The 27,229-nt window shown below is 43.3% G+C and overlaps 1 protein-coding gene and 1 long non-coding RNA gene across 2 annotated transcripts in view; both read right to left on the bottom strand.

Moving 5' to 3' along the window:
• LOC148128384 (uncharacterized) overlaps window positions 1-27,229 on the bottom strand; it is a 604,018-nt gene that overhangs the window by 37,319 nt on the left and 539,470 nt on the right. The gene's annotated exons all lie outside the window — the stretch shown is intronic.
• Window positions 1-27,229, bottom strand: part of EFNA2 (ephrin A2) — a 272,818-nt gene that overhangs the window by 9,783 nt on the left and 235,806 nt on the right. Inside the window, exons 3-4 of the mRNA XM_026699087.2 lie at window positions 26,006-26,298; window positions 410-475 (exon numbers count right to left, since the gene is read on the bottom strand). Coding sequence (XP_026554872.1) covers window positions 410-475; window positions 26,006-26,298 — 359 coding nt within the window. The remainder of the gene's footprint in view (window positions 1-409; window positions 476-26,005; window positions 26,299-27,229) is intronic.

Raw genomic sequence — 27,229 nt, 5'->3', positions numbered from 1 at the left:
CAATTGTGGCTGTAAGTCGAGGACTACCTGTAATGCTAATACAACAAAGACCCAATTGCAGCCATCACTTATTTTTACTCATTTTTCAAGGCATTTGTCCTTTCAGCCACACTGTATTTTCCCCCATTTATCAGTAAATCTGACTTCAGACTATATCTAGAGGGAAAATAAAGGGCATTTGTTTTTCAAACAAGGATTTCTATTTACCCTTAAACCACATCCTTTTAAAAGATGGCTTTTGATAATTCTGAGCTGAGTGGTGCAGCAGAAGACTAGGGGAAAAATGAGGGTTGGTACTTAACATACAGTCAGATTCATGCATTACTCCAGGTTGGTTCAAAATTGAATCCTGGAGGGGAAAACAAAGTATTCACATTTCTTATGCCTTCTTTCGTCTGGTCCTACTTACTTGTTGGTCGAACATAAACCTTCAGCTTTAAGCAGGGTTTGTCAACCAGATTAGGTGGAGTGGCCGCTGAAAGAAAGCAGAAGAGACAAAGCGGAGGAAATGCAGTTAGAACAAACCAGGTTTCTGCCACACAAAGAAGCATTTTGTGCCTTTCAGGTAACATGAAAAGGCTAGTTCTGAAAAAACTCAAGTGTTCCAGCAATTTGCATTTTTCTTTCTTTCTTTCTTTCTTTCTTTCTTTCTTTCTTTCTTTCTTTCTTTCTTTCTTTCTTTCTTTCTTTCTTTCTTTCTTTCTTCCTTCCTTCCTTCCTTCCTTCTTTTTCTTTCCTTTCTTTCTTTCTTTTTCCTTCCCTCCATCCTCTCCTTTCTTCCTCATTTAACTTTTTTCTTTTTCTTCCTTTTTTGTTTCTCCTTCCTTCTCTCTTCCATCTTTCCTTCCTTCCCTCCTTCTTCCCTCCCTCCCTTCCTCTCTCTCACTCCCATCCTCCCTTCTTCCTTCCTTCCTTCCTTCTTTCCTTCCTTGCCTTCCTTCCCTTTTCCTTCCATCTTTTCTTTCCTTTCTTTACCCTTCCTTCTTCCTTCCCTCCCTCCCTTCCTCTCTCTCCCTCTCTCTCCCTCCCTTCTTTCCTTCCCTTTTTTCTTTCCAAATTCATACAGAGCAAAAGTCAGGCACAATTCTGCTCTTCGTCCTTTCAGCAACACTGCATTGTTCCCATTTATAAAGTAAATTTGTGTTGTCCCCTCCATATTCAATGCGGATAGGCCCAAGACGGTTGCCATTTTACCAGTGCACAGAGCGCCCCAAATTTGCACCCACCGCCCCGGCCAAAAGCGCCTCGTTGATGCTGTGCAGCTTTGCCCCCGATGACTTATGGACACTATATTATGTTCAACAGCTCACACTCCACCACCTTGAGACCAACACCACCAATTGCTGTTTGACCCACCGATGTTTCCCGGCCCTGCTAAGCAGCTTAAATTTCTCTTAGGTATCCCCGGTTCCTTTTACTGCACGATAGGCTCCACTTTTAAAGCCGTGTCTTTGATCAACGACCAAAACCGATGTCAAAAGTTGTCTGACCCCCAGGCAGGGATACTTAACCAGGACTCGGCTCCTTAGATGTGTTTGGATTTCCTTCCCCACCCGCCCAAAAAAACAACCTGCCAAGCCAAATGACACGCTTTGGAGGGCTTCCTTCAGTCTGGCCGGGTGTGAGATGCATGTTGAACGAGAGGACTTGTTGTGGCAGGAGAGTAAAAATTGGTAATTAAAACCACGGGGACGAGGCGCAGTGGGGGGCGGGGGGGGTGCCCAGTGGGAATATTCCCAGGCATGAAATTGGTTGGATTAGGATGGATGGGCCAGCGGGGGGAAGAAGAAGAAGAAAAAAAGAGAGGGTTAAAAGGAAGAAGAAGAAGAAAAGAAACCCATTTTGGTGGAGCAAAGTGAAGATTTGCCAAGGCGGATTTTTCGCCTGTTCTAAAACGGATTGGATTTGACAGCCCGATTCCAAAGAAATCCAGGGGAACATCCTGTTTGAAGAAAGCTAGGAGTTTCCTTTCTATGCAAGGGTCATCGAAAACGAATGTTCGAACCACACAGGAACATTGATTTATATTAATGTTCCTCCAGGGGACTATAGATCTCAGCTTGGTCACCCCGCCTGCCTCTTTTTCTCCCCAGCTTGCTTTCCTAGTTAGGCAGAGCAAGAAACCGGCCACTTGAAAATAGGGGGAAAAAAAATAAAAAGCAAATTGGGTCAGATCAGCAATTCTTCTTCCCCCACAATCCCTCCAAAGCATTGTCAGTGTTGGCGAATTAAGAATTTAGACTTTTCCACCCTCCACACGCCAACTTCTATTTTAAATCTGCTTTTAATCATTTGGAGGTGAGATGAAGTAGATAGATAAATATGAATTTTTTAGGGAAGAAGGAGAGGTTTTTTTAAAGGGTCTCTTTCTTAACTCCCCTAAACATTGGAGGCTTTTTTTTAAAAAAATGCTCTTTTTAAGGCTAAAAATATATAAACGAAGTGACGAATGGAGGCCGTCGGATTCCCTGAAGTCCGACTTCCCTCTAAAGCAAACAGAATAAAGAGGCCGTTGGCAGAAACAGAGTTGTCTTTCGACAGACATAATCAAAATGCAAAACCAGATAATCTTATCCTGGCCACAAATTCCAGATGAGAATGAATTTAACCTTCTGTGTATTTTCACTCCTTAATGGAGGGATTGGTATCATTTTATTTCGGCGGTTTGGGTTAACCGCACATACCAGCTTCAGGGGGAAAAAAAACCCCCAAAAAACCTCAGTGATCCAGGTACTTAAAAACATGGGCTGGGTTCACACAACACAGAGAAAAGAAGCATCAAACTTTAGCAGTGATTTTGGCTGGACATCAGGAAACAGTCCTAACAATAAAATAACTTTTGTGGTTAGGATCGGTAGAGAGAGGATGCTTCTTGGCTGCAGGTGTTAAAAGAACTCAGGTGGGAATGTGTGGGTGGGGGGGTTGTGAGTTCTAGTTCTACCTTAGGCACGAAAGCTGGCTGAGTGACTTTGGGCCAGTTATTCTCTTGTAGCCCAACCCACCTCACAGGATTGTTGTTGTAGGGAAAACAGGAGGAAGAAATATTAGGCACAGTTCGCTGCCTTGAATTAGAATAAAGAATAACACAGTTGGAAAGGGACCTTGGAGGTCTTCTAGTCCAACCCCCTGCTCAGGCAAGAAACCCTATATCATTTCAGACAAATGGTTGCCCAACCTCTTTTTCAAAATCTCCAGTGTTGGAGCATCCACAACTTCTGGAGGCAAGTTGTTCCACCGATTAATTGTTTCCATCCATTGCTTATCCTGCCTTCTGGTACTTTGCAGAATAGCTTGACTCCCTCTTCGTTGTGGCAACCCCTGAGATATTGGGAATACTGCTATCATGTCACCCCTAGTCCTTCTTTTCATTAAAGTAGACGTAACTGTTCCCAGCAACCGTTCTTTATATTTTATCCTCCAGTCCCCTGATCCTCTTTGTTGCTCTTCTCTGCACTCTTTCTAGAGTCTCAACATCTTTTTTATATTGTGGCGATCAAAACTGGATGCAGGATTCCAAGCGTGGCCTTACCACAGCATTATTTATAATGTGGTATTAATACTTAACACGATCTTGATTCTATCCCTCTGTTAACGCCTAGAACTGAGTTGTTTTTTTTGGCAGCTGCCACGCACTGCTGGCTCATATCTAAGTGATTGTCCACTAGGACTCCAAGTTCCCTCTCATAGTTACTACTATTTAGCCAGGTGGTACGTCCTATACTGTACCTGTCCCTTTGGTTTTACTTGCCTAAACATAAAACCATACTTTTTTCACCAACGATTTTGATTTTGTTAGCACCCAGTGTTCAAGTCTGTCAAGTTCCTTCTGTATCTTAAGCTCACCTTCTGGATTGGTGTCTTGACTATTCCTGCCAGCTTGGTGTCATCTACAAATTTGATGAGATCCCCATCTATCCCTTCAACCAAATAATTGATGAAGATGTTGGGCCTAAAACAGAGCCTCGGGGTGCCCCTCTGCATACTTCCCCGCGTGTAGCTGCAGTTCCATTGAGGACTACACATTGAGTGAAGTTGGTCAGCCAGTTATAAATCCATCTGGTGTTGATACTGCCTAACCCACATTTTTCTATCTTATCAAGTAGTAGGTTGTGGTCTACTTTATCAAAATAATAAGGGTGGGTTATCAATAAAATACAAATCTCAAAAGCCCCTTTCAGCTCTCCCTTTCTTGGAGTTTATCACCAAGCTGCATCTAGAAATCATCAATGCATCTAGTGGCCCATCCTTCATGGCAACTGTTTCAGCATAGGCGAGACAACCGACTATTGGGGATGGATGGCTGAAGTTACAGTTTTCTACCCTGGACAAGGGGTCAGACTAGATTATCCCCCCACATCCCTTCACAACAGGCTACTTCTCCTGACTGCCTGCAATTTGGCAGATCAAATCTCACCAGGCTCAAGGTTGACTCAGCCTTCCATCCTTCCGAGGTTGGTAAAATGAGGACTCAGATAGCTCTTGGGTGTGGGGGGCACGAATATGCTAACTCTGCAAATCACTTTGAGAAGACTGTAAAGTACTACGAAGCGATATATAAGTCTAAGTGGTATTGCTATAGCAATATTCTGTGGGGTTTTTTTTTAGATTTTTAAAAAATCATGTCTTTAATACTTTTGAGTATTTATTAATACTCAAGGTGGCAAACATACTAAACATTTCTTCATCCTCCTATTTTCCCTATAACAACAAACCTGTAAGTTGGACTGAAAGTGACTGGCCCAACGTCACCTAGCCAGCTTTCATGCCTAAGGCAGGACTAGAACTCATCATCTCCTGGTGATTGGCTCAAAGTCACCTAGCCAGCTTTCATGCCGAAGGCAGGACTAGAACTCATCGTCTCCTGGTGATTGGCTCAATGTCACCTAGCCAGCTTTCATACCTAAGGACTAGAACTCACAGGCTCCTGATTTCTAGGTCTGCACTTGAACTACTACACCAACCTAGCTCCAAGTTCATTTTTGTTTTGTTGTTGTTTTGCTGTTGTTGTTGCGTAGATGCAGCTAAGACAGAGGTCTCCAAACTTGGCAACTTTTAAGACTTGTGGACTTCAACTCCCAGAATTCTCCAGCCAGCATAGCATAGCATAGCTGACTGGAGAAATCTGGGAGTTGAAGTCCACAAGTCTGAAAGTTGCCAAGTTTGGGGACCCCTGAGCTGAGAGGTTGTTCTGGGGTTTAGCAAAGGAGCAAAGTTTCAGCGAAGTATCCTCAATTGACTCCAAGGCTCTGGCATTTTTTTTAGAATTGTCCTCATTTGGGTGGCTTGTTTCAAACAAATGCCCCAGCGGGAGAAGAGAAGGTGGGGTCCCAGCAGGCAAAGAGACAGGCTGAGAAAGCCCAGGGCTTCAGCCCCCCCAAACCCCACCCACATTACAAATCCGAGGAGACCGCCAGCAGCTGTTCCCAGAGCTATTTCAATTTTGCCCTCAGCGGGCTTGCTGAGATATTGACACCAACCCCCGGGGGGGGGGCTTTCTCTGAGACCCCCCCCTTCCTTCCCATCGCTTTCCCATCCAGCCTCCCTCCGGAGCAAGAAGAGCGCCATTGTCCGCGGACAATCCCGCGCGGCTGACGTCACCTTTTTGAATGGGGACCAAAGAGGGCGCCACAATGGGAGCCATTGAAAAAAAAAAAGAGAGAGAGAGAGAGAACGCGGAAAGGCCTCATTTGCGTAACCACACCCCCTTCATTTGCATGTCCCGCCACCCAGGGTTTCTTTCCCAGAGAAAAACGCCGGGCATGAATGAAGGCTGAAGCGCGACGGGATCGGGCAACGTGGGAATCGTGCAATATGGGGTGTTCCTGTATGTGTGTGTTTGTGTGTTTCTCTGGGTGGGTGAGTGTAGATCGCCGAGCCCTTGTTTTTTTCTTTTCCAGGCTCCCACCTTCCTTCCCAGACTTCACCTAAAAGAGTTTAGTAGTGATGAGAAAGTTTTTTCCCCCCTTTTTCTTTTCTTTTTTTGAGGAAGGGTCTGCCCCCCCCCCCAAATTATTATTATTATTATTTTGCCTGAGCTTTTTTATTTTTTTATTTTATTTCTGGAGGCTTCCCTCCCTCTCCGTTCTGCGGGACGACTTTGGGGAAGCTTGGATATCCGGTGCAGCACAGCACCTGTGTGGAAAACAGCCTCGGTCGGGGATTTTGGGTTATATATGGTGTGAGGGGGTTTTACCCCCGACGTATTTTTTTCCCCCCAGTTTATGGGTTTTCTTTTTTCTTTTTCTTTTTGAAATTGCAAGCTACCCAGGTTAATCTAGAATCGGGAAGTCTAAATATGTACAGGCGTACAGAAGTCTGTGTTTGTGTGTAGTGACAACCTATAATAAAATGGTGGAGTATGCAATTTTCTCCTCCACTCGATTTCCCTTTAGTTTTGTTTTTCCTTTTCCCCACCTCAGCCTCAAATCAATCAATATTCATGACCTCCTGCTTGCCTTCTCTTGTTCTCAAAGTTTGATCTCTTTTTTCCCTTTTTTTCTTTCTCCCTCCTCTTTCCTTTCTCCCTCCCTGTCCCTCCTCCCTTTCTCCTTCCTTTTTCTTCCTCCCTCCTTCCATTCCCCTCCTCCCTCCCTCCATCTCCCTTCCTTCCTTTCCTCTTTCTCTTTCTTCCTCCCTTCCTTTCTTCCTTCCATCACCCTCCCTCCCTCTTCCCTCTTTCTTTCTTTCATCTCTTTGTTCCTCTCTTTCTCTTTCTTGCCTTCTTTCCTTCTTTGTCCATCCTTCTTTCTTTTTTCAAGTTTTTTGGCACTTTTGCAAAATGTGCGATTATTCTCATGCCTAGGGATACTTATAAAGTTTCCCTATTGTACATAGATACTTATAAAATTAAATTATCATAAAAATTAAATTATTATTTAATTATCTAAAATCATTATTAAAGATATTAATAGAGCATCTCCCTTTTGTACAGTGATGGTGCAATTTTGTTGATCTGCCCAGGGTCCTGCTAAATAAAGCCCTTTAAAGCTTTAAGCAAAGTCGTAGCTTTTCCAGAAATGACGATGTTGCCTAGTTTGATAATGAAACATCTGCAAAAAAAACCCACCAAGCTCCGAGAGCACCGAGGACCCCACTGTCTTAGCTTTATCATATCCTCCAACCCAGATGTGCCATTACTTGGGTATATAATAACCAGACCTTGTAACCATAGTTTGTTTTTGGCTTATATGATTTCCTGATTTCCCTATACCCCCCCTGCACTTTTAATTAGACATTTAAATTTAGCACAGCACTGAGACATGTTCTTAGAATTTATATACCTATGGAATTGATTTAATTGCACGTGATTTTTGTCCTTTTTTTTGACCAGGGAGCTACAGGAAACAGTGGAAAGGATTTTTTTTTTAAAGTCCGCATGAAATTTTATAACATTACCTGAAGTCCCAGTCCATGGAGAGATCTCATAAATAAAGTATCTTTACAGAAGGGAGTGATGGGAGAAGGAGAGAAAGAGAGAGAAGAAAGAAGGATGGGAAGGGACAGAAATGAAGGCAAAGTGAAAAAGAGAGGGGAAGATGATAGGGGGGGAAAAAAAGGAAGGTATAGAATAGAATAACAGAGTTGGAAGGGACCTTGGAGGTCTTCTAGTCCAACCCCCTACTCAGGCAGGAAATCCTATACCATTTCAGACAAATGGTTGTCCAATCTCTTCTTAAAAACCTCCAGTGTTGGAGCATCCACAACTTCTGGAGGCAAATTGTTCCACCGATTAATTGTTCTAACTATCAAGGAAATATCTCCTTAGTTCTAGGTTGCTTCTCTCCTTGATTAGATTCCACCCATTGCTTCTTGTCCTGCCTTTCAGGTGCTTTGGAGAATAGCTTGACTCCCTCTTCTTTATGGCAGCCCCTGAAATATTGGAAGACTGCTATCATATCAGCCCTAGTCCTTCTTTTAATTAGACTACACATACCCAATTCCAGCAACAGCTCTTCATATGCTTTAGCCTCCAGACCACCAAATCATCATTGTTGCTCTTCTCTGCAATCTTTTTAAGAGCCTCGATATCTTTTTGAAGATGGGAACAGGGAAGGGAACTAATCAACTAGAAAGGAGATTCTTAAAAGAATCATAAAGCTGTGAAGGACCTTGAAGGTCCTCTAGTCGAGGGGTCTCCAACCTTGGCAACTTGAAGACTTGTGGACTTCAACTCCTAGAAGTCCACAAGTCTTCAAGTTGCCAAGGTTGGAGACCCCTTGACTAGTCCAACCCTCTGTCCAAGGCAGGAGACCTTATTGCACCCCAGACAAATGGCTATTAAATGGCTTACATGCTGGGATGTTTTCTACCCCTCCCGGCTAAATTGAGAGTCTCATCAATCCCAATGCTGCCTATCCATTCGTCTGCAAATGTAAGGAGCCCCTCCCACCTCCAATCAAAGTCCACATATTAAGGGATTCTGCCAAACGGCGAGGGGTTACTGATTAGCAAGACACCCCCCCCCAATCTTAATGGGCTGAGCCAAATGCAGAGCCCTTCGTCCCTGCCTGCTTTCTGCCACCTCTTTCTCTTTCTCTCTCTCTCTCTCTCTCTCTCTCTGCCCAGCCCAGCCATTACCTTTTTAAACCCCCTCCTCCTTCCTTCCCTAGACCACCCAACCCTGAGCGAGCAAGAGACAAGGATCTGCATTCACAAGAAACCTCAATCTGCATTTTTAGCTGGCTGGGCCCATTTTACTATTTTTGCCCTTTTGGTTTTCTGCCGAATTCCAGGCACATTTCTAAAATTTAAGAGAGGAAGTGCATTTTAGCTTCCTTTTCCTTTCCCCAGTATACCCCACGCCCCCATTGATCAATGAAAACGAAAGTGACACAGATTCAACTTAGGTATGTTGGCTTCTGCAGAGTTTTCTCTTTCTGCAGTGTTTTATTGATAGCTATAGACATTTATCTCTGGGCTCCTTCAAACTAAAAGAAGGAAGGAAGGAAACTTTTGAGTGATTGCATTCAGGGACTGGGTTTTATGAGTGCCCACACATACACTCCTGAGGGTAGCTAAAAGCAACCATCAAAAAAGAAGAATGACAGAATCGCATGCATTTAATGAATTTTGCTGAGTTTTTCCGTAGGATCTGGTCATCGCAGAACACAAAAGATTTCAGGAACTCTTATTGATAGGATCAAACATCAAGGAACCAGCGGTGAAGAAAGATGCCTCAGATTAGCACTTGATAGGATGGGTCTATGACAATTCACCACAGCCAACTCGCCACAGGACAACTCACTGCGGGACTAGAGTTACACTGATATCAAAGATATGGTGGAACCGAATCAATAAAGAAAGGATGCCAAAGGAGGGACAGAATGAATTTTTGAATGGCAAAAATTAAAAAATATATATTTATTTTAAATAATGAAATAGAATTGTCCCACCATTGAGTTGTCCCGTGGTGAGTTGGCTGCGGCAAGTGGTCGCATTCTGTGATAGGACAGCCATGAAGGCATTGAAAGAGATAATCAGATGGCAAAAGTTTTGGGCTTGGGAGTGTCAAAAGAATTGGAAGGTGCCTAACTTGAGTCTCCTGGGGTGTCAACCCTCCCTTCCAAACAATGCTTTATATATTCATTCATTCATTCATTCATTTAAAATCAGGTAGGGTGCTATGTAATATATAGAGAAAGTCAAATAATTACAAAAAGCTTATTTATTAGCTCACCATTATTAACATTTTAAAATAATTCAAGGTGCTGAACATAATCAATACTTCCTCTTGCTATTTTTTCCACAACAACTACTCTGGTGACATGGAGTGGGCTAAGGGACACTGACTGGCCCAGAATTACCCAGCCGTCTTTCATGCCTAAACCAGGACTAGAACTCACCATCTCCTAGTGATTGGTCCAATGTCACCCAGCCGGGTTTCCTACCTATGGTGGGGCTAGAACTCCCTGTTTTGTGATGATTGGCCCAAAATCACCCAAAGGAATGAGAAAAGAATTCTTTCTCACATAAATTCTTAGCGTGGCAGGAAGCCAGGTAGTATACAAGCATAATTTTTTAAAAAATCGGTTCACAAATAATAATACTAAAAAAGAAAAAAACAGTTCAATAATAAACAAGAAGAAAAGAGTAAAAGACAGCAAATGAGACAAGAGCAAAAAAACCCAAACCACATTACTTAAAAGGTGGTACACATCAGAATTGGGTAAGCCACAGTATTCCCTGTGACCCTCTCTGGAACTGAAAGTTGGACTTTAAAGAAGAAGCGGGAAAGGAAGAGTATTGATGCTTCTGAATGAATCCGAAGACGCCTGAGAATCTGGTGAACAGCCAAGCAAACAAACAGGGATCATTGAACCAATCAATCCAGAATTCCCCTCTCAAGGCACCAAGGACCAGGCTCAAATGATCCTACTTAGGACACACGATGCGAAGATAATGGGAAAGGCAGAAGGAAAGAGAAGAAGAGGGTGATATCTATAAATAGACAAACTCGGTCACGGGGATATGATGGCCCAAAGGACCGGATTAGGATCATCACGGAGAAAATCTATCTAAATGGTTGCTAAGAATTAACACCGATTCGATGGGACAAGTAGCCCTCGACTTACAGCCATAATGGAGCCTGCCCGTTAAGGTCATAAATTGTGACAGTCATAAAGCAGGTCATCGTATGACTGTTTTAGGACATTTTTGTGCAGCAGATGTTAAGCAAATCACCACTTTTTTAAAAAAGCGTGAGAGCATCCACAGAGGATGATCCACCTAAAAGTCAAGATGGCAGCCCCATTCAGGCCGCCATCTTGACTTTTTTTGAGATCATCTTCTGTGGGTGCTCTCCTAATGGAGGCAAAGGAGGCTTAAGAGAAGTGCCCAGACTGTGAGAGATCTTGCCGAAGTTTTAATAACACCCTTGCAAAGAGATGAAGGCAGTTTGCTCCATTGCCTTTTCAGTCTTTTACCAATCCTCTTCTAATCCCCCAGTTTTCGACTCCATCTGAAAAAAGGCTCAAGATGGCTCATTGCATTTAACCCCTGACCTCTTTTGTTTCTTTCACTTTTGCGTCTTCATCCGTAAATCCCTTCTCTTTCTTTGCCTTATTTTATATAAACGGTTCTGTGCCACTAACACCACTTCCTCCCCCTTCTCCTGCTTTTCCTATTATTGGGGTGGGTCGCACAGCCAGCCAGATGTTTAGGCTGGATGTGGCATTTTTGGCCACCTATCAAGTCCTTCCCAAAGACCTGGGGATAGGTAGATTTGTTTTTTTTTAAAACAGTATTAAAGGTATTATTGCAGGGCATGTACGACAACTTGCCGCAACCAACTCGCTGCGGCCAATTTGCTGCAGGACAACTCAACAATTCAATTTAATTATTTAAAATAATTTTTAAAAAGATGTCAATTTTTGTCTTACGTTTCATTTTGCTCCTCCTTGGGCATCCTTTCTTTAATGATTCTATTCCAATATTCCCAAAGTGCTTTTTCAAAAGGTAACTGGACTTCCTTGTTTTTCTTTGAAGACGTTTCGCTTCTCATCCAAGAAACTTCCTCAGCTCTGACTGGATGGTGGGGAATGAAGAGATTTATATTCCTTGTAGACAGCTGGTCATTTGCATTCTTTTAGAGAGCCATTGAGGCTACTTGGAGGTTTGTCTGTGTCCTCAGGGTCACCCGAGTAGCGCAAATGGGTGTGGGGTCTTCTTGGAATCGCTGAAAGGATTGTGTTGTGCTTTCGGCACGATGTTTTCTTCCCTGTGTCCCTTCAACACAGGCACAGGCTGTTGATGAGTTTACGTTGTCTGCACCTCAAACTAAAGCGCCATTTTTGGAAATCCGTTCATACTCCCGCAACCATTTGAAGGGTGTTCATCCCAAAATGCATAGCTACATATCCAGGTCATAGCTGTCCCAAAGGTGCTTTTTCAAGAGGCACCTGGACTTCCTTGTTTTTCTTTGAAGACCTTTTGCTTCTCATCCAAAAAGCTTCTTCAGCTTTGATCTTGGATAAGAAGTGGAACATTTTGGCGATTTTGCCAATGCCAGTGGCATTCAAGTGGTGCTCCAGATGTTTTGCGATTGCACCCAAGGTGCCTATCGCTCTTGGTCCTACCTTTGCCTGCTTTTTCCGCAGTCGTTCTATTTCCATTTGCGGGCTGTCTCTAGATGCTTCCACCTCCACTATCCAGGCTTCGTAGTCCTTCTAATCAACAATTGTTATTTCTGGGATGTTGTGTGACAGGTGCTTATCTGTTTGAATTCTAAATTCCCCAAGCACCCCTCCCCCATTACAGTACTTTTGTCTATTTTCTGCCCCACCAGTTCTTGCTTGCAGGCAAATGACACTTCTTGCAGATACTCTTAATCTTCCTTGCCCTTTCTTCCATCATTTCCCACTGTTATTACAAGTTATTTTCTTTCAGCTTCTTTTGATTCTTACTACCCACCTCTTTTATCCAAGCCGCATTCTTCTTGTATTTCTTTTCAGTTGTTCCACAGTTGCATCCAGGACTGCACTGTTTTTTTTCTCTAGCCCATTTGTCACCAGATGTGCAAAACTCCCAAGACCTAGGGTGCTCCTTGCTGGCCTGAGCGACTACCAATCTGATATGGGTTTCTGTAAATTATACCTCGCCATTTATTTTTTTTTTTATGGGAGAGGCATTCTCTGGGATTCCTCTCCTGACACCTATCCAGTGTGGTTGAACCTCGGGCTTAGCTCTCATCTTCCCCACAGCACCAAAGCCTGTGATGACCCAGGGCGTGACATAAAAATAACCAAGTCACAGAAATAGAAGAAAGTCCCTGTAATGCCTCCAACTTGGCCCCAAAGTCCAATTATCCTCGACTGGATATCAAATTCTTAAAGAAAACGGTTTATGGAGGGAGTAAATGCAGTCGGCACCCAAAGTAAAGTTAATTCGAAATAAACCCAACACAAACCACACTGAAGGAATTACTACGGCAGGTAAGGATGATTAATTCCAGACTTCTACCAGTTAACGCAGCAACCACAGTAGGGAGGAAGCCAAAACACAGATAAGCTCCCACAAGAATGCACACTTTGCTTCTAGCACCTTTGCCATGCACAGTTTGTCCTTTTAACCAGTCCTCCCAGCTGCAGCCCATGAAGGGGATCAGGGCCCCTTCCTCCCCCGTAGACCACACCACTCACATTTCTCCCTTATCCACTCCTCCCTGCGTGCCCTAGGATGAAGAGTGGATGGGCCTGGGTCTTCCTCTGAATGCCCATCTGGCCTGTACCCTTCCCCAGTTTCCTCCACAACCACTGGAGCCACACTCCCACTCCCTGTCAGCTGTTCCATCTCTCCCTTGGAGTCAGACTCCAACAGGGGCATGACAAAGCCCCACGTCAAGGTAGTGACTGGAGGTCATAAGTTCAAACCCAGCTCCAAATCCTTGGCCATTTAAGTCATCCCAGGCTGCTGAATCCATTTCTCAGTGAACCTCACATGGGGGTTGTGTGAGGATTAGTTTAATGAAAAGAAGGACTAGGGATGACATGATAGTAGTGTTCCAATATCTCAGGGGTTGCCACAAAGAAGAGGGAGTCAAGCTATTCTCCAAAGCACCAGAAGGCAGGACAAGAAGCAACGGATGGAAACTAATCAAGGAGAGAAGCAACCTAGAACTAAGGAGGAATTTCCTGACAGAACAATTAATCAGTGGAATGACTTGCCTCCAGAAGTTGTGAATGCTCCATCACTGACAGTTTTTAAGAAGAAATGGTATAGGGTTAACTGCCTGAGCGGGAAGGTTGGACTAGAAGACCTCCAAGGCCCCTTCCAACAATTCCATTCCAAACCATTCCATTCCACTGAAGCCATAGCAAACTCTTGGAGAAAAAGTGGATGTCAATGCAACATATCATCAAGAACTGAATGGGATACTAATATATTTCCCAGAGATATTTCAATAAATCCATCTGACCCCGATTGGCTGGGTTCTCACATTTCCTTAAGCCAGGCTAAAATGGCATTGTGCCATTTTCTGGTTTGGTATGTTGTCAGAATCCTGATGTTGAAGCCAATCATCACATTAAGACATCTTAGAGTTCATCTATTTCTTCAGTTGATATTCTATAAACAGAGATAGTATGCTTTGTTAATCCAGGTTAGGATTTAACGAGTTGTGTAAACCCAGTTAGGGATGTCCTGATAAAAATAGGAAACGATTCCTTTTCTACATATACTTAGTTCTTGACTTAACAGCTACAATTTGCATCCAGTTTTGGTTGCTATGATATATTAAAAATAATGTTGAAACTCTAGAAGGGTGCAGAGAAGAGCAACAAAGATGATTAGGAGTCTGGAGGCTAAAACATAAAGAACGGTTGCTGGAACTGGGTATGTCTAGTTTGATGAGAAGAAGGGGCTGCCCCAAAGAAGAGGGAGTCAAGCTATTCTCCAAAGCACCTGAAGGCAGGACAAGAAGCAATGGACGGAAACTAATCAAGGAGAGAAGCAACCTAGAACTAAGGAGAAATTTCCTGACAGAACAATTAACCCATGGAATGACTTGCCTCCAGAAGTTGGACAGCCATTTGTCCAGAATAAGAGACCCTGCTTGAGTAGGGGGTTGGACTAGAAGATCTCCAAGATCCCTTTCAACTCTGTTATTCCGTTCTGTTCTGCTTTACATATCTCCCACTCCCCACTCCTGAGCTTAAAAACCGCCGTTTTTCCCTCTTTCTGCAAGCCTCCGTTCTGGTTCACACTGAGATTCAGGCTGTTTTTATTTTTAAAATGCTTCTTTCCAAAAGAACCCTATCAGAAACAGAAAACACTCCTTTCTGGCTGGAAAAGCCACTGCTTAACCTTGACCTGTACGTGTGGCTCGAGAAGTAAAGGAGCCTCTTCCTCTGAATGCCTGGAAGGTTAATGGAATTCCAATTTGCAAACTATGGAAGAAGGTAATGCTCGCTCTTTCATGTCTGCTAAATATAACTCCCTCAAAGAAGCATAATTTGCAATGTTCCACATGACGTGAATTCTAACAGGCTTAGCTGGGATAAGTTTCCCTGTTTACTCCTATGTAATCTCTCACTAAAACATAAAAAGAGAGGAAGGGAAGGAAGGAAGAAAAGAGGGAGGGAAGGAAGGAAGGAATACAGGGAGAGAAAAAGGAAGGAAGGAAAGAAGGAAGGAAGAAGGAAGAGAGAGAAAAGGAAGGAAGCAAGGAAGGAAGAAAAAGAGGGAAGGAAGGAAGGAGAATACAGGGAGAGAAAAGGGAAGGAAAGAAGGAGAAAAGCGAGAGAGAAAACGAAGGAAGCAAGGAAGGAAGCAACAAAAAGAAGGAAGGAAGGAGAAGGAAAAAAAGGAAGGAGAAAAAAGGGAGAGAGAAAAGGAAGGATGGAAGGAAGGAAAAGAGGGAGGGCAAAGAAGGAAGGAGGGAGATGGGAGAAAGGAATGAAGGGGAAAGAGAGGAAGGAAAAATGAGCAAGAGGAAGAGTGGAAGGAAGAGGAAGGGAAAGGAAAGAAGGTGAAAGAGAAGAGGGGAGAAAAAGAGCAGGGAGACAGGAAGGAAGAAAGGAAGGAAGAGAAAGAGGAAGATGGAATGAAGGAAGCTAGGGAAGGCGAAGATGCAGAGCACTAGCATTAAATGATGCTATTTGGCAAAAAAAAAAAAGATATTGTATACGGGGAGAAGGAAAAGAAGAAACAATCATTTAACCCGGCTAAAAGGAACACACAAAGATTGAAAAAAACCCCAGATGTTTTAGAGCAGTGTTTTTCAACTTCAGCAACTTTAAAGATGAGTGGACTTCAACTCCTAGAATTTCCCAGCCAACATGCCGAGGAGTTGATTTTTACCCATCTGAAAGTTGCTGAGTTTGAAAAAACATTACTTTAGAGAAGCAGAGAAAACAAACCCTGTCTGTTCTTTCAAACACTAAGTTTGCAATTCTGCAGTGCTATGAGATCCTGGATTATAATTGCTACTTATTTTGTAGGTTAATACTGTTATTACAGTTAGTCCTTGAATTTACAACCACGACGGAGACCAGAATTTCCACTGGTAAACGAGGGGTTTTTAAGTGATTTTTTTTTTTGCTTTGATTGTTAAGTGAATCACTGCAGTTGTTGAGCGAATCAGGTGGTTGTTAAGTGAATCCGGCTCCCCACATTGGCTTTGCTTATCGGAAGCCATCTGGGAACGTTGTAACTGGTGATCACATGGCAACTGTATGCAACGAAATTTCATTTTAATGTACGCCGATAAGTCTACATTCTAAGTGACAATAAAAATATACTAAGTTCTATGTTTTAACTTCAGCCGCTACAAATAGGTGCCAGTTATCAAGTGCCTGAATTTTGATCATGGGACCATGGAGATGCTACAATGGTTGTAAATTTGAGGACCAGTTCATGAGTTACTTTGGTCAGTGTAATTCTGAATGGTTGCTCAAAGAACAGTTCTAAGTTGTACTAATTTAACTTTGCTTTATTGATTGGAAGAAAACGCATGGAGCCAGAGAAGATTGTAGTTCCAGACAGGATTTCCCAGTTTGGAAACAAGTTTTGTAATGTTTATATATTTTTCCCCCTAAACCATAATTGAGAGCCAGGTAAAACCACCAGACTAGAAAGTGGGGAACCCTGAGTTCAAGTCCTGCTTTAGGTATAAAAGCCAATCACCAACAGACCGTGAGTTCTAGTCCCTCCTTAGGCATGGAAGATGGTTGCCTGACTTTGGACCAATCACCAAAAGACTGTGAGTTCTAGTCCCGCCTTAGGCATGGAAGCTGGTTGCCTGACTTTGGACCAATCACCAACAGACTATGAGTTCTAGTCCCGCCTTAGGCATGGAAGCTGGTTGCCTGACTTTGGACCAATCACCAACAGACTGTGAGTTCTAGTCCCTCCTTACCAAGTGTGAGCTTCAAAAATTTTAGCAATGGGTGTGGCCATGGTGGGTGTGGCCTAGTCAGCCTCCTGCACCACGGCGGGTGGGGGGGTTGCCCTCCCCCGGCTCCAGAGGCTTTCCTCGAGCCTCTGGGATGACGAAAACAGCATCCCCAGGCTCCGGAGGCTCTCTGGAAGCCAGAAACGGGCCCATTTCCGGCCTTCCCAAACTTCCGGGAGGCCCGTCTTTTGCCCTCCCCTCCGCACGCACCCTGCACTTACCTGCATCCAAAACGGGCCATGTTGGGACTCCTGAGAGGGGAGGGGCAGGGTGGGCGGGGCCAGCCAGGAGTGGGATCTGGGGGTTCTCCGAACTGCACAGAATCTTAGCTAAGGGCTCTCCTGAACCCCTGCAAACCCCCAGCAAAAGCCCATCCCTGCTCCTTACACATGAAAGCCAGCTGGATGACTTTGGGCCAATCACAAGGAGGCTATGAGTTCTGGTCCCGCCTTAAGCATGAAAGCCAGCTGAATGACTCTGGGCCAATCACCAGCAGACTGTGAGTTCTAGTCCCTCCTTAGACATGAAAGGCAGCTGGGTGACCTTGGGCCAGTCCCCGCCCCCCTTCTCTCTCAGCCAAACTCACCTCACAGGGTTGTTGTTATAGGGAAAAAGGAGGAGGAAGGTGTGCTGGACGTATTGAGTTATTTGTAAAAACAACAACGGTGGGACACAAAGAAACCAAAATAATGACCTCGGCAAGCACCGACTGGGCTCCGATCCTGGGCTTCACCTGTCCGGTGGGAGAAAGACCCACCGACCAATTTCACCAGAGCAACTCAAGACCATTAAGAAAGGATATGGGGTGGATGGGGAGGCCATTTTGCCACTTTTTTTCAGTGCCATTGTAACTTTTGAGTAGTCACAAAACGAATGGTTGTAGTCGAGGACTACCTGGGAAGTAGCAGGAGCTTATTAAGGCTGTTGGAAGAAACACCCATCTGGTTCAGTTCCAAGTGCGGAGAAAGACGCCGCAAACATGGAGGCTGATTGGAAAGATGGTTGTGGTGAAGCAGAACCACCAAGCCCATGGTTCTCTGGTGCAGCCGAACACATGGAGAGGAGAATGAGAGCTATTTATACCTTCTCTTGGGTCTTGCCCTTGAGCTTCCTGTTCCTGTGCAATAGCATGTCTTCTATTGGCTGTTGTAGGGAGTCATGGCTAACTTTGTAGGTTGTCTGAGAAGTTGGGTTGAAGCCTGGAGGGTGATGCGATGTCCCCAGGTGATTGTGCCCCGTGGTGAGCTGTGCTGCTAGATGGGTTAATCCTATTATGTCCTGGAGCATCATGTCTTAATCCCACCACCCTGGAGCTGAAGATCTTTTGTCTTATAGTTAGGCTGGCCCAAGGGGTAGGATCCTACCAGTTCGGCCCAGTTCTATGGAACCAGTAGCTCCGAAGAGCAGCTGACACCGAACCAGTTTGCTAGGACGAGGTTTTGGTCTGCTGTTTGGCCCCCTGGCCCGGCCGGAGCTCTAGGCTGTCCTGCGTTTACCTCCTTAGCTGCTTTGTGCAGCACAGGTGAGTGTCAGCTGGAGAAAGTAAACGCTTGCCAGAGCCAGTAGCGCGCACACTCGTTCAGTGTGCGTTTGACACGCATGCGCACGCTCCTCAAACCAGTTGTTATGCCGGTCGGATCCCATCCCCGGGGTGGCCCAATCCTTCTCAATGGGCACCAAATATCTGCTGCGGGCAGGGTGCTGAAGTTCTGAGTTTCTGTCTCCCTTTTAAGATTTTTTTTATTTTTATTTCTCTTTTAGGGGGAAATATTTTATTCTGCCTTTTTAAAAAATATTCTTCAAAGTATTTCATCCTTCTGGGAGAGGGATGAGTGCTAACTTTGTACAAGGCTACCCCAATCTATCCAGCGCTTGCCCCTATCCCCAACATTTTGGGTACCAGGGACCAGTTCTGTGGGAAGAGTTTTTTCTGTGGACCGGAGGGGGCCGTGGTTTCGTGTGCTGCCTCCAACCCGCAGATGGGGCTTGGCTTCTTTGTGCAGCCCGGTTTCTGGCATGTCACGGCCCGGCGGCCGGTGCACGGCCCAGAGGTTGGGTTCCCCTGCTTAAGAAGGATTCTAATGAACACTCCAGCATGTTTCCTAGGTGAATTGTCCTTGCAGAAAAAAAACTTCCAACAACACCCTACATTCCGTCCTGTTTCTGGGACACATTTGCAATAGCTCATAATTCAAAGCAAATTCCCAGATTTAGAAAATCTGCAAAAAGATTAAACAAAACCCCACTGTGTTGTAAGACAATGTCCAAAAGCACATTTGGAGGTGACTTTAGATATTATCAGCTGATAAGAGGAGGGGGAAAAAAAAGGCTCTAGATTTTTTTTCTCTCTTTCTCTGGGTTTTTTTTTTTAGCAAACTGATTGCCTTCATTTGTGTTAATTGGCATGGAACAGCTTGGATTACAAGTAGTCCTCCGTTTACAACCATTCGTTTAGTGACCGTTCAAAGTTTCCATGGCACTGGAAAAAACTGACTTACATACAGTTCTCGCACTTACAACGATTGCAGTAACTGTATAGTCACGTAGATATAAATTTGGACACTTGGCAACTGGCATACGGTATATTTATGACGGTTGCAACATCCCGGAGTTACGTGATCGTGATTTGTGATCTTCGCAGCCAGCTTCGGACAGACAAAGTCAATAGGGGAAGTTGGACTCTCTTAACGACTGCGATGATTCACTTAGCAACTGGTAAAAATGGTCATAAAATCAGGCAACTTGCTTATAACCATCCCATTTAATGGCAGAAATTCTGTCCCAATTGTAGTCGTAAGTCAAGGACTACCAGTATCAGGCTGGGTGGGCAAATGACTCTGTCCAAGTAGAAAGTGGTTGTTGTGTTGTGTCATATAACCAGAAAGTCTGTAGCTTAACTGGGACAGAGAAGGCTCCCCAATTCAATCTTCTTTCTTTCCAGCTAGCCAGACCAGGAGAATGGTGGCCAATCAGGGTAGAAATCCAAGCAGTAGAACCTGGTTAACTTTTGCCTGTAACGAAGAAGCTTTTTTTTACAAGCACGTGTTTCCCCCAAGTTCTCTGGTTAACAGCATCTCAGTTTGCTGCAGCCAGTGGACAATAAACACGGCTGGCTCAAGTGGCCGGACTAAGAGAGAAGGACCGCTGGAAAGCTATTCATCTCAGCTGGCAGAAAATGTCACGTGCAATCTTTCCTTTTATTTCCAAAGCTGACTACTTCCAACCAATTGAATCTCTGGCAAGAGGGAAGGAGGGAGGGAAGGAGGGAAGAAAAGGGAAAAGAAAGACAGAAGGAGATAGGAAGGTAGGACATAGGAGAAAAAGAAAGGATAGAGAGAATAAAGGGGGGGAGGAACAATAGAGGAAGGATAGAAAGAAAACAGAAGGAAGGTCGGAAGGAGGAAGGCTAGAAAGAAGAAAGAGGAAGAAAGTTTAGAAAGAAGAGAAAGAAAGGATAGAAAGCAGATGGGGAAGGAAAGGGATGCTTTTATATTTTGGACCAATCACTGGGAGACAGTGATTCTAATCCCACCTTATTCATAAAGCCAGCTGGGTGGGCCAATCACCAGGAGACTGTGAGTTCTCGTCCCACCTTAACCATGGAAGATGGCTGGGTGACTTTGGGCCAATCACCAGGAGACTGTGAGTTCTAGTCCCACCTTAGCCATTAAAGATGGCTGAGTGACTTTGGGCCAATCGCCAGGAGACTGTGAGTTCTAGTCCCACTTTAGCCATGAAAGATGGCTGAGTGACTTTGGGCCAATCACCAGTGAGTTCTAGTCCCACCTTAAAATGAAACCCGTCTAGTGACTTGGGGCCAGTTATTCTGTCACTCAGCCCAACCCATCTCACAGGGTTTTTGTTATGGAGAAAACAGGAAGAAGGAGCATTAGGTATGTTCGTCAGGTTGAGGTATTTATAAAAAAAATAATAAAAATCTATCTAAAAAAGACCAGCGATCTTATGGAAAGGCTGAAGCACAGATAATTTAGCAAGTCAAATATGGTCCGGAACGAGGCGGCTGTTTCTTTTGACACTTTCTTCTTTTTTCACTTTCTCTTCCAGGGGTTGCTATTTAGTCACCCAGAACCTCCAATGCTTCTTTGAGCCATTTCTTCTCCTCTCTCCCTGCTCTCTTTCGTTCTGTGCTGAACACTGGTTTATTTTTATTATTTTCTCGGAATGTGGCCCCAGCTGGGTAGCAAAGCATCCCCCATTCCCAAGGCCCCAATGGAGTTTAAATAGAGTCATTCTTGCTAATTAAACCAGTCGCTGTGATTGCTTAGTTAGGATTGACAGTGTAATCGGAAGTCGGAGTTGGGCATGGCGTTCTCAGATTTTTTTTCTTCTTCTTCTTCTTTTAATTATGAAAATAGATCTCGGCAGAAGATTAAAATTGTGCCAAAGCACCCTCTCTGTTCCAACGCATGCCCTCTCTGTTCCAATGAGTCATGGCCACAATAAAGACCTACAGAGACACACCAGGAGGTCAATAGGGTGATGTGAATTTAGTCAACAGCTTTGTTTTTCCTGGCCAAAATGATAATATTGTGGAGAATGGCAGGGGGAGGGATCCTGGGTATATCAGACCGAGATCCTTTGAGGGTGAGTGAGGCAAACATGAAACAAGGAAACAAAAGCAACGGGGGAGACTACCAAACCTAAGAATATCCTGCAGCAGTGAGTTCCAGGCATTAAGATGGGTAGTAGAAAGCAGCAATTATTTTTCTTTCTTTCTTTCTTTCTTTCTTTCTTTCTTTCTTTCTTTCTTTCTTTCTTTCTTTCTTTCTTTCTTTCTTTCTTTCTTTCCTTCCTTCCTTCCTTCCTTCCTTCTTTCCTTCCTTCCTCTCTTCCTTTTCCTTCCTTTCTTCTTTTAAAAAGAACTAAAATCTTGTGGGTAGCAGAAGGAACTTGAATCAATAACCTCTTAAGATGGCTCCACTAGTTCATTTTCTCCACGTCTGCGGTTTGTGTGTCTTACTTTTTAATTTATTTTGATTTTTTTTAATAACGATTGATTTACATTTTTTACAATGATTGTATTTCTATAATTATTGCTTTTTAATTGCTGAACGCCTCCCCCAGTCATTTCTTGTAAGAATAGGCCGCTATATAAATTTGATAAAATCTATATACTATTAAACTTCTCATTTTCTCGCTGACTTGTGCAGCCTAGAGCAAAACTTTTTCAACCAAGATTGGTTAGTGGAATGGTTAAGACACCATGCTAGAAAATGAGACATTGTGGGATCAAATCCCACCTTAGTCTCAAAAACCAGCTGAGTGAACTTTGGGCCTGTTCACTCTCAACCCAAGTCACCTCACAGGGTTGCTGATATGGGGAAAATAGGAGGAGGAAGGAATGTTAGGTATGTTTGCCTTCTTGAGTTATTTATAAAAATAAAGATGGGGAAATAAACAAACCAACCAACAGATAAAACTTACAAAATGCCTCCAAAACACAGGGCCTATGACTCCCATGGAAGTGAAATTTGGCAAATTTTATAAGACATTTGATGACACAAAAGTGACCCTAAAACATTTTATGACATACACCAACATGTCACAGAACATTTCCTGTGACCATCTGCTGAGGTTTGACTGAGCTCTCCAGCAGTTCAACATGGACTACTTTCGAGGCAGTAACATTTCTGAAAACCTCCCTGAATTTTTAAGAAGTTTTCAAGTATATCGGAAGCTCTGCCTTTGTGGAAAACATTAAGGAATCTGGTAAGGAAATACCTCTGAAAGGATGACCCGAGAGGTCACGGGTGGTCTAGTAAATAAATAAAAACATACTCTTTTGAGGAAAGCTCCCAGTGATTGAGTCGTTAAGTGTGGATAAATGTGTGTTCTCTGTTAGATGTGGCCTTTAATTAGTTGGGACTGCGCTGAGGGCATGGATAGTAAACATAGCCCTGTCCGCTCCTTCCTAATCACACACATTCACCTACAAAAGGTTCTTTGGGAGTCGAGACTAGATGATTATTTCCAGTTAGTGCTGTGGAAACACTAACATCCTTCCAAACTAAATTGGGGTGGGTGAAACTTGGGGGTTTGTCAACACAATCTCTTGATTGCATCTTCCACTCAGTCCTCTGAAGAGTAATGGGAGACAATGCACGGATGTTGTGATATCTTTGCAAAGGCAGATATGGAGGGGGGTGCTTATTTTGGGTCTCGGGGATGTGAGAGGCTTTTTCAGAAGCGAATGAACCCATTTCTATCCTTAAAACCTACACACACACACACACACACACACACACATGCAAAAAAAAGGCAACATTGCATTGCCAATAATTTTGTTGTCAACATGGCCCCGCAAAAAGGCAACACAGTCCTAAGCTACATTAATAGAGGGAGCGAATCATGATCACGTGAAGTATTAGTACCGCTTTATATAGCCTTGGTAAGACCACACAGTTTTGATCACCACAAAATATTAAAAAAAGATATTGAGACTTTAGCGCAGAGGTCTTCAAACTTGACAGCTTTAAAACTTGTGGACTTCAACTCTCAGTATTCCTCCTCCAGTCATGCTAGCTCAGGAATTCTGGGAGTTGAAGTCCACAAGTCTTAAAGTTGTCAAGTTTGAAGATCCTTGCTTTAGAAAGAGTGCAGAGAAGAGCAACGAAGACAATTAAGGGCCTGGAAACTAAAACATATGAAGAACAGTTGCAGGAATTGGGCATGTCGAGTTTAATGAAAAGAAGGACTATGATATAGCAGTGTTCCAATATCTAAGGGGCTGCCATAGAGACGAAGGGGTCAACCTAGTTTTCAAAGGACCAAAAAGCCGGACAAGAAACAATGGATGGAAACTAATCAAGGAGAGAAGCAACCTAGAACTAAGCAGAAATTTCCTAACGGTGAAAATAGCAATAGCACTCAGACTTATATACTGCTTCACAGTGATTTACAGCCCTCTCTAAGCAGTTTACAGAGCCAGCATTTTGCCCCCAACAATCTGGGTCCCCATTTTACCCACCTCAGAAAGATGGAAGGCTGAATCAACCTTGAGCCGGTGAGATTCGAACTGCCAAAGTGCTGGCAGCTGGCAGTCAGCAGAAGTAGCCTGCAGTACTGCATTCTCACCACTGCGCCACCTCAGTCAACCAGTGGCAACCAGGCTTGCCGCCAGAAGTTGTGGCTGCTCCAACACTGGAGGTTTTTAAGAAGAGATTGGACTGCCATTTGTCTGGAATGGTATAGGGCCTCCTGCTTGAGCAGGGGGTTGGACTAGAAGACCTCCAAGTTCCCTTCCAACTCTGTTATTCTACCGGTATGTTCTGTGTTCATGTGACAAATTCCAGCAGCACAATCTTGGGGTACAGTGGGGCTGATCTGTTTCACATTCCTTCCTTCTTAGCTTTATAGACTAGGGGAGGCATGACAGCAGTGTTCCAATATCTCAGGGGCTGTCCCAAAGAAGAGGGAGTCAAGCTATTCTCCAAAGCAACTGAAGGCAGGAAAAAAAGCAACGGATGGAAACTAATCAAGGAGAGAAGCAGCTCCTTAGTTCTAAGGAGGAATTTCCTGACAGTTAGAACAATTAATCAGTGGAACAATTTGCCTCCAGAAGTTGTGGATGCTCCAACACTGGAAGTTTTAAAGAAGAGATTGGATAACCATTTATCTGAAGTGGTGTTATTCTATTCTATTCTATTTCTATTCTATTCCTATTCTATTCTAATGTATTCTATTCCCTATTCTATTCTATATTCTATTCTATTCTATTATTTTCTATTCTATTCTATTCTTCTATTCTATTATTTTCTATTCTATTATTCTAATCTATTCTATTCTATTATTCTACTCTATTCTATTCTATTATTTTCTATTCTATTCTATTATTCTATTCTATTCTATTATTCTATTTTATTCTCTATTCTATTCTATTCTATTCTATCCTATCCCTAATTCCATTCCATTCCATTCTATTCTACCCTATTCTATTCTATTCTATTCTATTCTATTCTATTCTATTCTATTCCATTCCATTCCATTCCATTCCATTCCATATTTTCTATTCTATTCTATCCTATTCTATCTATCCTACTCCACTCCACTCCACTCCATTCCATTCCATTCTATTCTATTCTATTCCCTATTCCATTCTATTCCTTATTCTCTTCTCTTCTCTTCTCTTCTCTTCTCTGCTCTGCTCTGCTCTGCTCTGCTCTGCTATGCTATTCCATAACTAATAATATAAGCAAGCTGCTTACCTTTCACTGCAACGGTCATAAATACATGCCAGTTGCCAAGCCCCCAAATTTTGATAGCGTCACTGTGGGGATACTGCAACAGTTGTAAGTGTGAGAATCTGTCATAAATCACATTTTTTCAGTGCCGTTGTAACTTTGAATGGTCGCTAAATGGATGATCGTAACTTAAGGACTACCTGGATCCAGTTTGGGCAGGGGTCTCCAACCATGGCAACTTTAAGCCAGGTGGACTTCAACTCGCAGAATTCTGGGAGTTGAAGTCCGCCAAGGTACAATCATGTCAGCTTCTATCAACCTAAGAGAGTTCATTATGAAAAGATTATGGAGAAGGAATTTCCCATAATTATTAAGTTTATTTTGATTTGCTATCATATTCAATGAGAAAGAAAGAGGGAAAGGAAATGAAAGAAAGAGAAAGAAAGAAAGAAAAAGAAAGAAAGAAAGAAAAAGAAAGAAAGGAAGGAAGGAAAGAAAGAAAGAAAGAAAGAAAGAAAGAAAGAAAGAAAGAAAGAAAGAAAGAAAGAAAGAAAGAAAGAAAGAAAGAAAAGAGAGGGAGAAGAAAAAGAGAAAAAAAACAGAAATGAGAGGGAGGGAGGGAGAGACCCATTTCCCACAGAAAACACCGGGAGCCATGAAACCTGGGTAGGCATGGCTGGGACTAAATGTGATTAGATGGGAGTGATGTTGAGTTGGCCACGCCAACCCAGGTTTTGTGGCTCCCGGTGTTTTCTATTCTGTGGGAAACGGGTCCAAATGGCTCTTTTGAGTGTCTAGGGTTGTAGACCCCTCGGCTAAAATCCTTTCCCCCCCACCTTCCAACTCTCATCTCAACTCAGGCAACTCCAGCCTGTTGGGTTCCTACGGGAAGTGTAGGGCAGTTTCCAATACTTACAAATGTAGTAATACTCGTGTCCTGGTCTGAATTCGAATCCTAAGGAGAAAGGGGTAAAAAGCTGGAACTTCTCAGAGAACTTGAGGGGCCCATTGGGGGAATCCGGCCGGTTACATTCCCAGCGTTTGAAGCCGTTCTGCCGATGGTCGCAGGAACTGTGTCCCTCGTAGTTGACCATGTACAAAATGTATCTCTCCATCTGGTCCATGGGAAACGGGATCTCATAATGCGGGCAGTATATGTCCAGGTAATCGTTGATGCTGACCTCCACGGTGTAATCCCCTTGGTGGAATCTGCAACAGGAACAGCCAGGAGGAAAAGAAACGATTGAAAAGGAGGGTCTCGAAAACCAGAGTCCAACCAAAGTGTGTGACATTACAAAATACAGGTAGGCCTCAATTTACAGCGGTTCGTTTCGTGACCGTCTGAAGTTACAATGCACTGAAAAAAAACCTGACTTATGGCCATTTTATGACCGTTGCAGCATCGCCATGGTCACATGACCAAAATTCAGATGCTTGGCAAGTAACTCGTATCAGTGTCCAGAGGCCAAGTGATCCACCTTTTGCGCCCTTCTGACAAGCAAAGTCAATGGGGAAGCCGGATTCACTTAACAACCGGGTTACTAACTTAACAGCTGCAAGTGATCCAAAACTCCCTTAACAAGAGGAACGTTGGGCTCAATTGTGGTCGTAAGTTGAGGACAACCTGTAAAATAATTCCAGGGGTGGGTGCTATTTACACACGAGAAGAAGCTCCCACTAAATGCAACAGATTTGACTACTTATTTAATAATTTATTTAGCTGCCCATTTTGACTTCGGTAGGTTCACCTGGGAGTCACAACAGAACTAAAATAGTAATTTTAGTTATTATAACTAATAACTAAAATAATAATTCCTAATTATATGCCCAAACCTAAACATCTAATATTCATTCTTCCCAGCAGAGGCATGAGAAACTAGACACGATTTATTTATGTATGTATTAGATTTTTATCCTGCCTTTATTACTTTATAAATAACTCATTTACAGCTACTCCAAGTAAAAAAAAAAAAAACGTATAAACTTGTCCTTGTACTTAAAATCCTTGCAGCATCCTTATAGTCAAGTAATCAGAATTTGGGCCCTTTGATAACCAGCATGTATTTATGATGGTTACTTTGTCCCAGGGTGATATGTTTGCCATTTGCTAATTTTCCCAGCTGGCTTCCGACAAGCAAAG

This window comes from Pseudonaja textilis, chromosome 1, assembly GCF_049901715.1.
Source record: "Pseudonaja textilis isolate UNSWEBS1 chromosome 1, rPseTex1.2, whole genome shotgun sequence".
Classification (NCBI taxonomy): domain Eukaryota; kingdom Metazoa; phylum Chordata; class Lepidosauria; order Squamata; family Elapidae; genus Pseudonaja; species Pseudonaja textilis.
The sequence above is the reverse complement of the archived record's forward strand: the minus strand, read 5'-3'. Positions and strand labels throughout refer to the sequence as shown.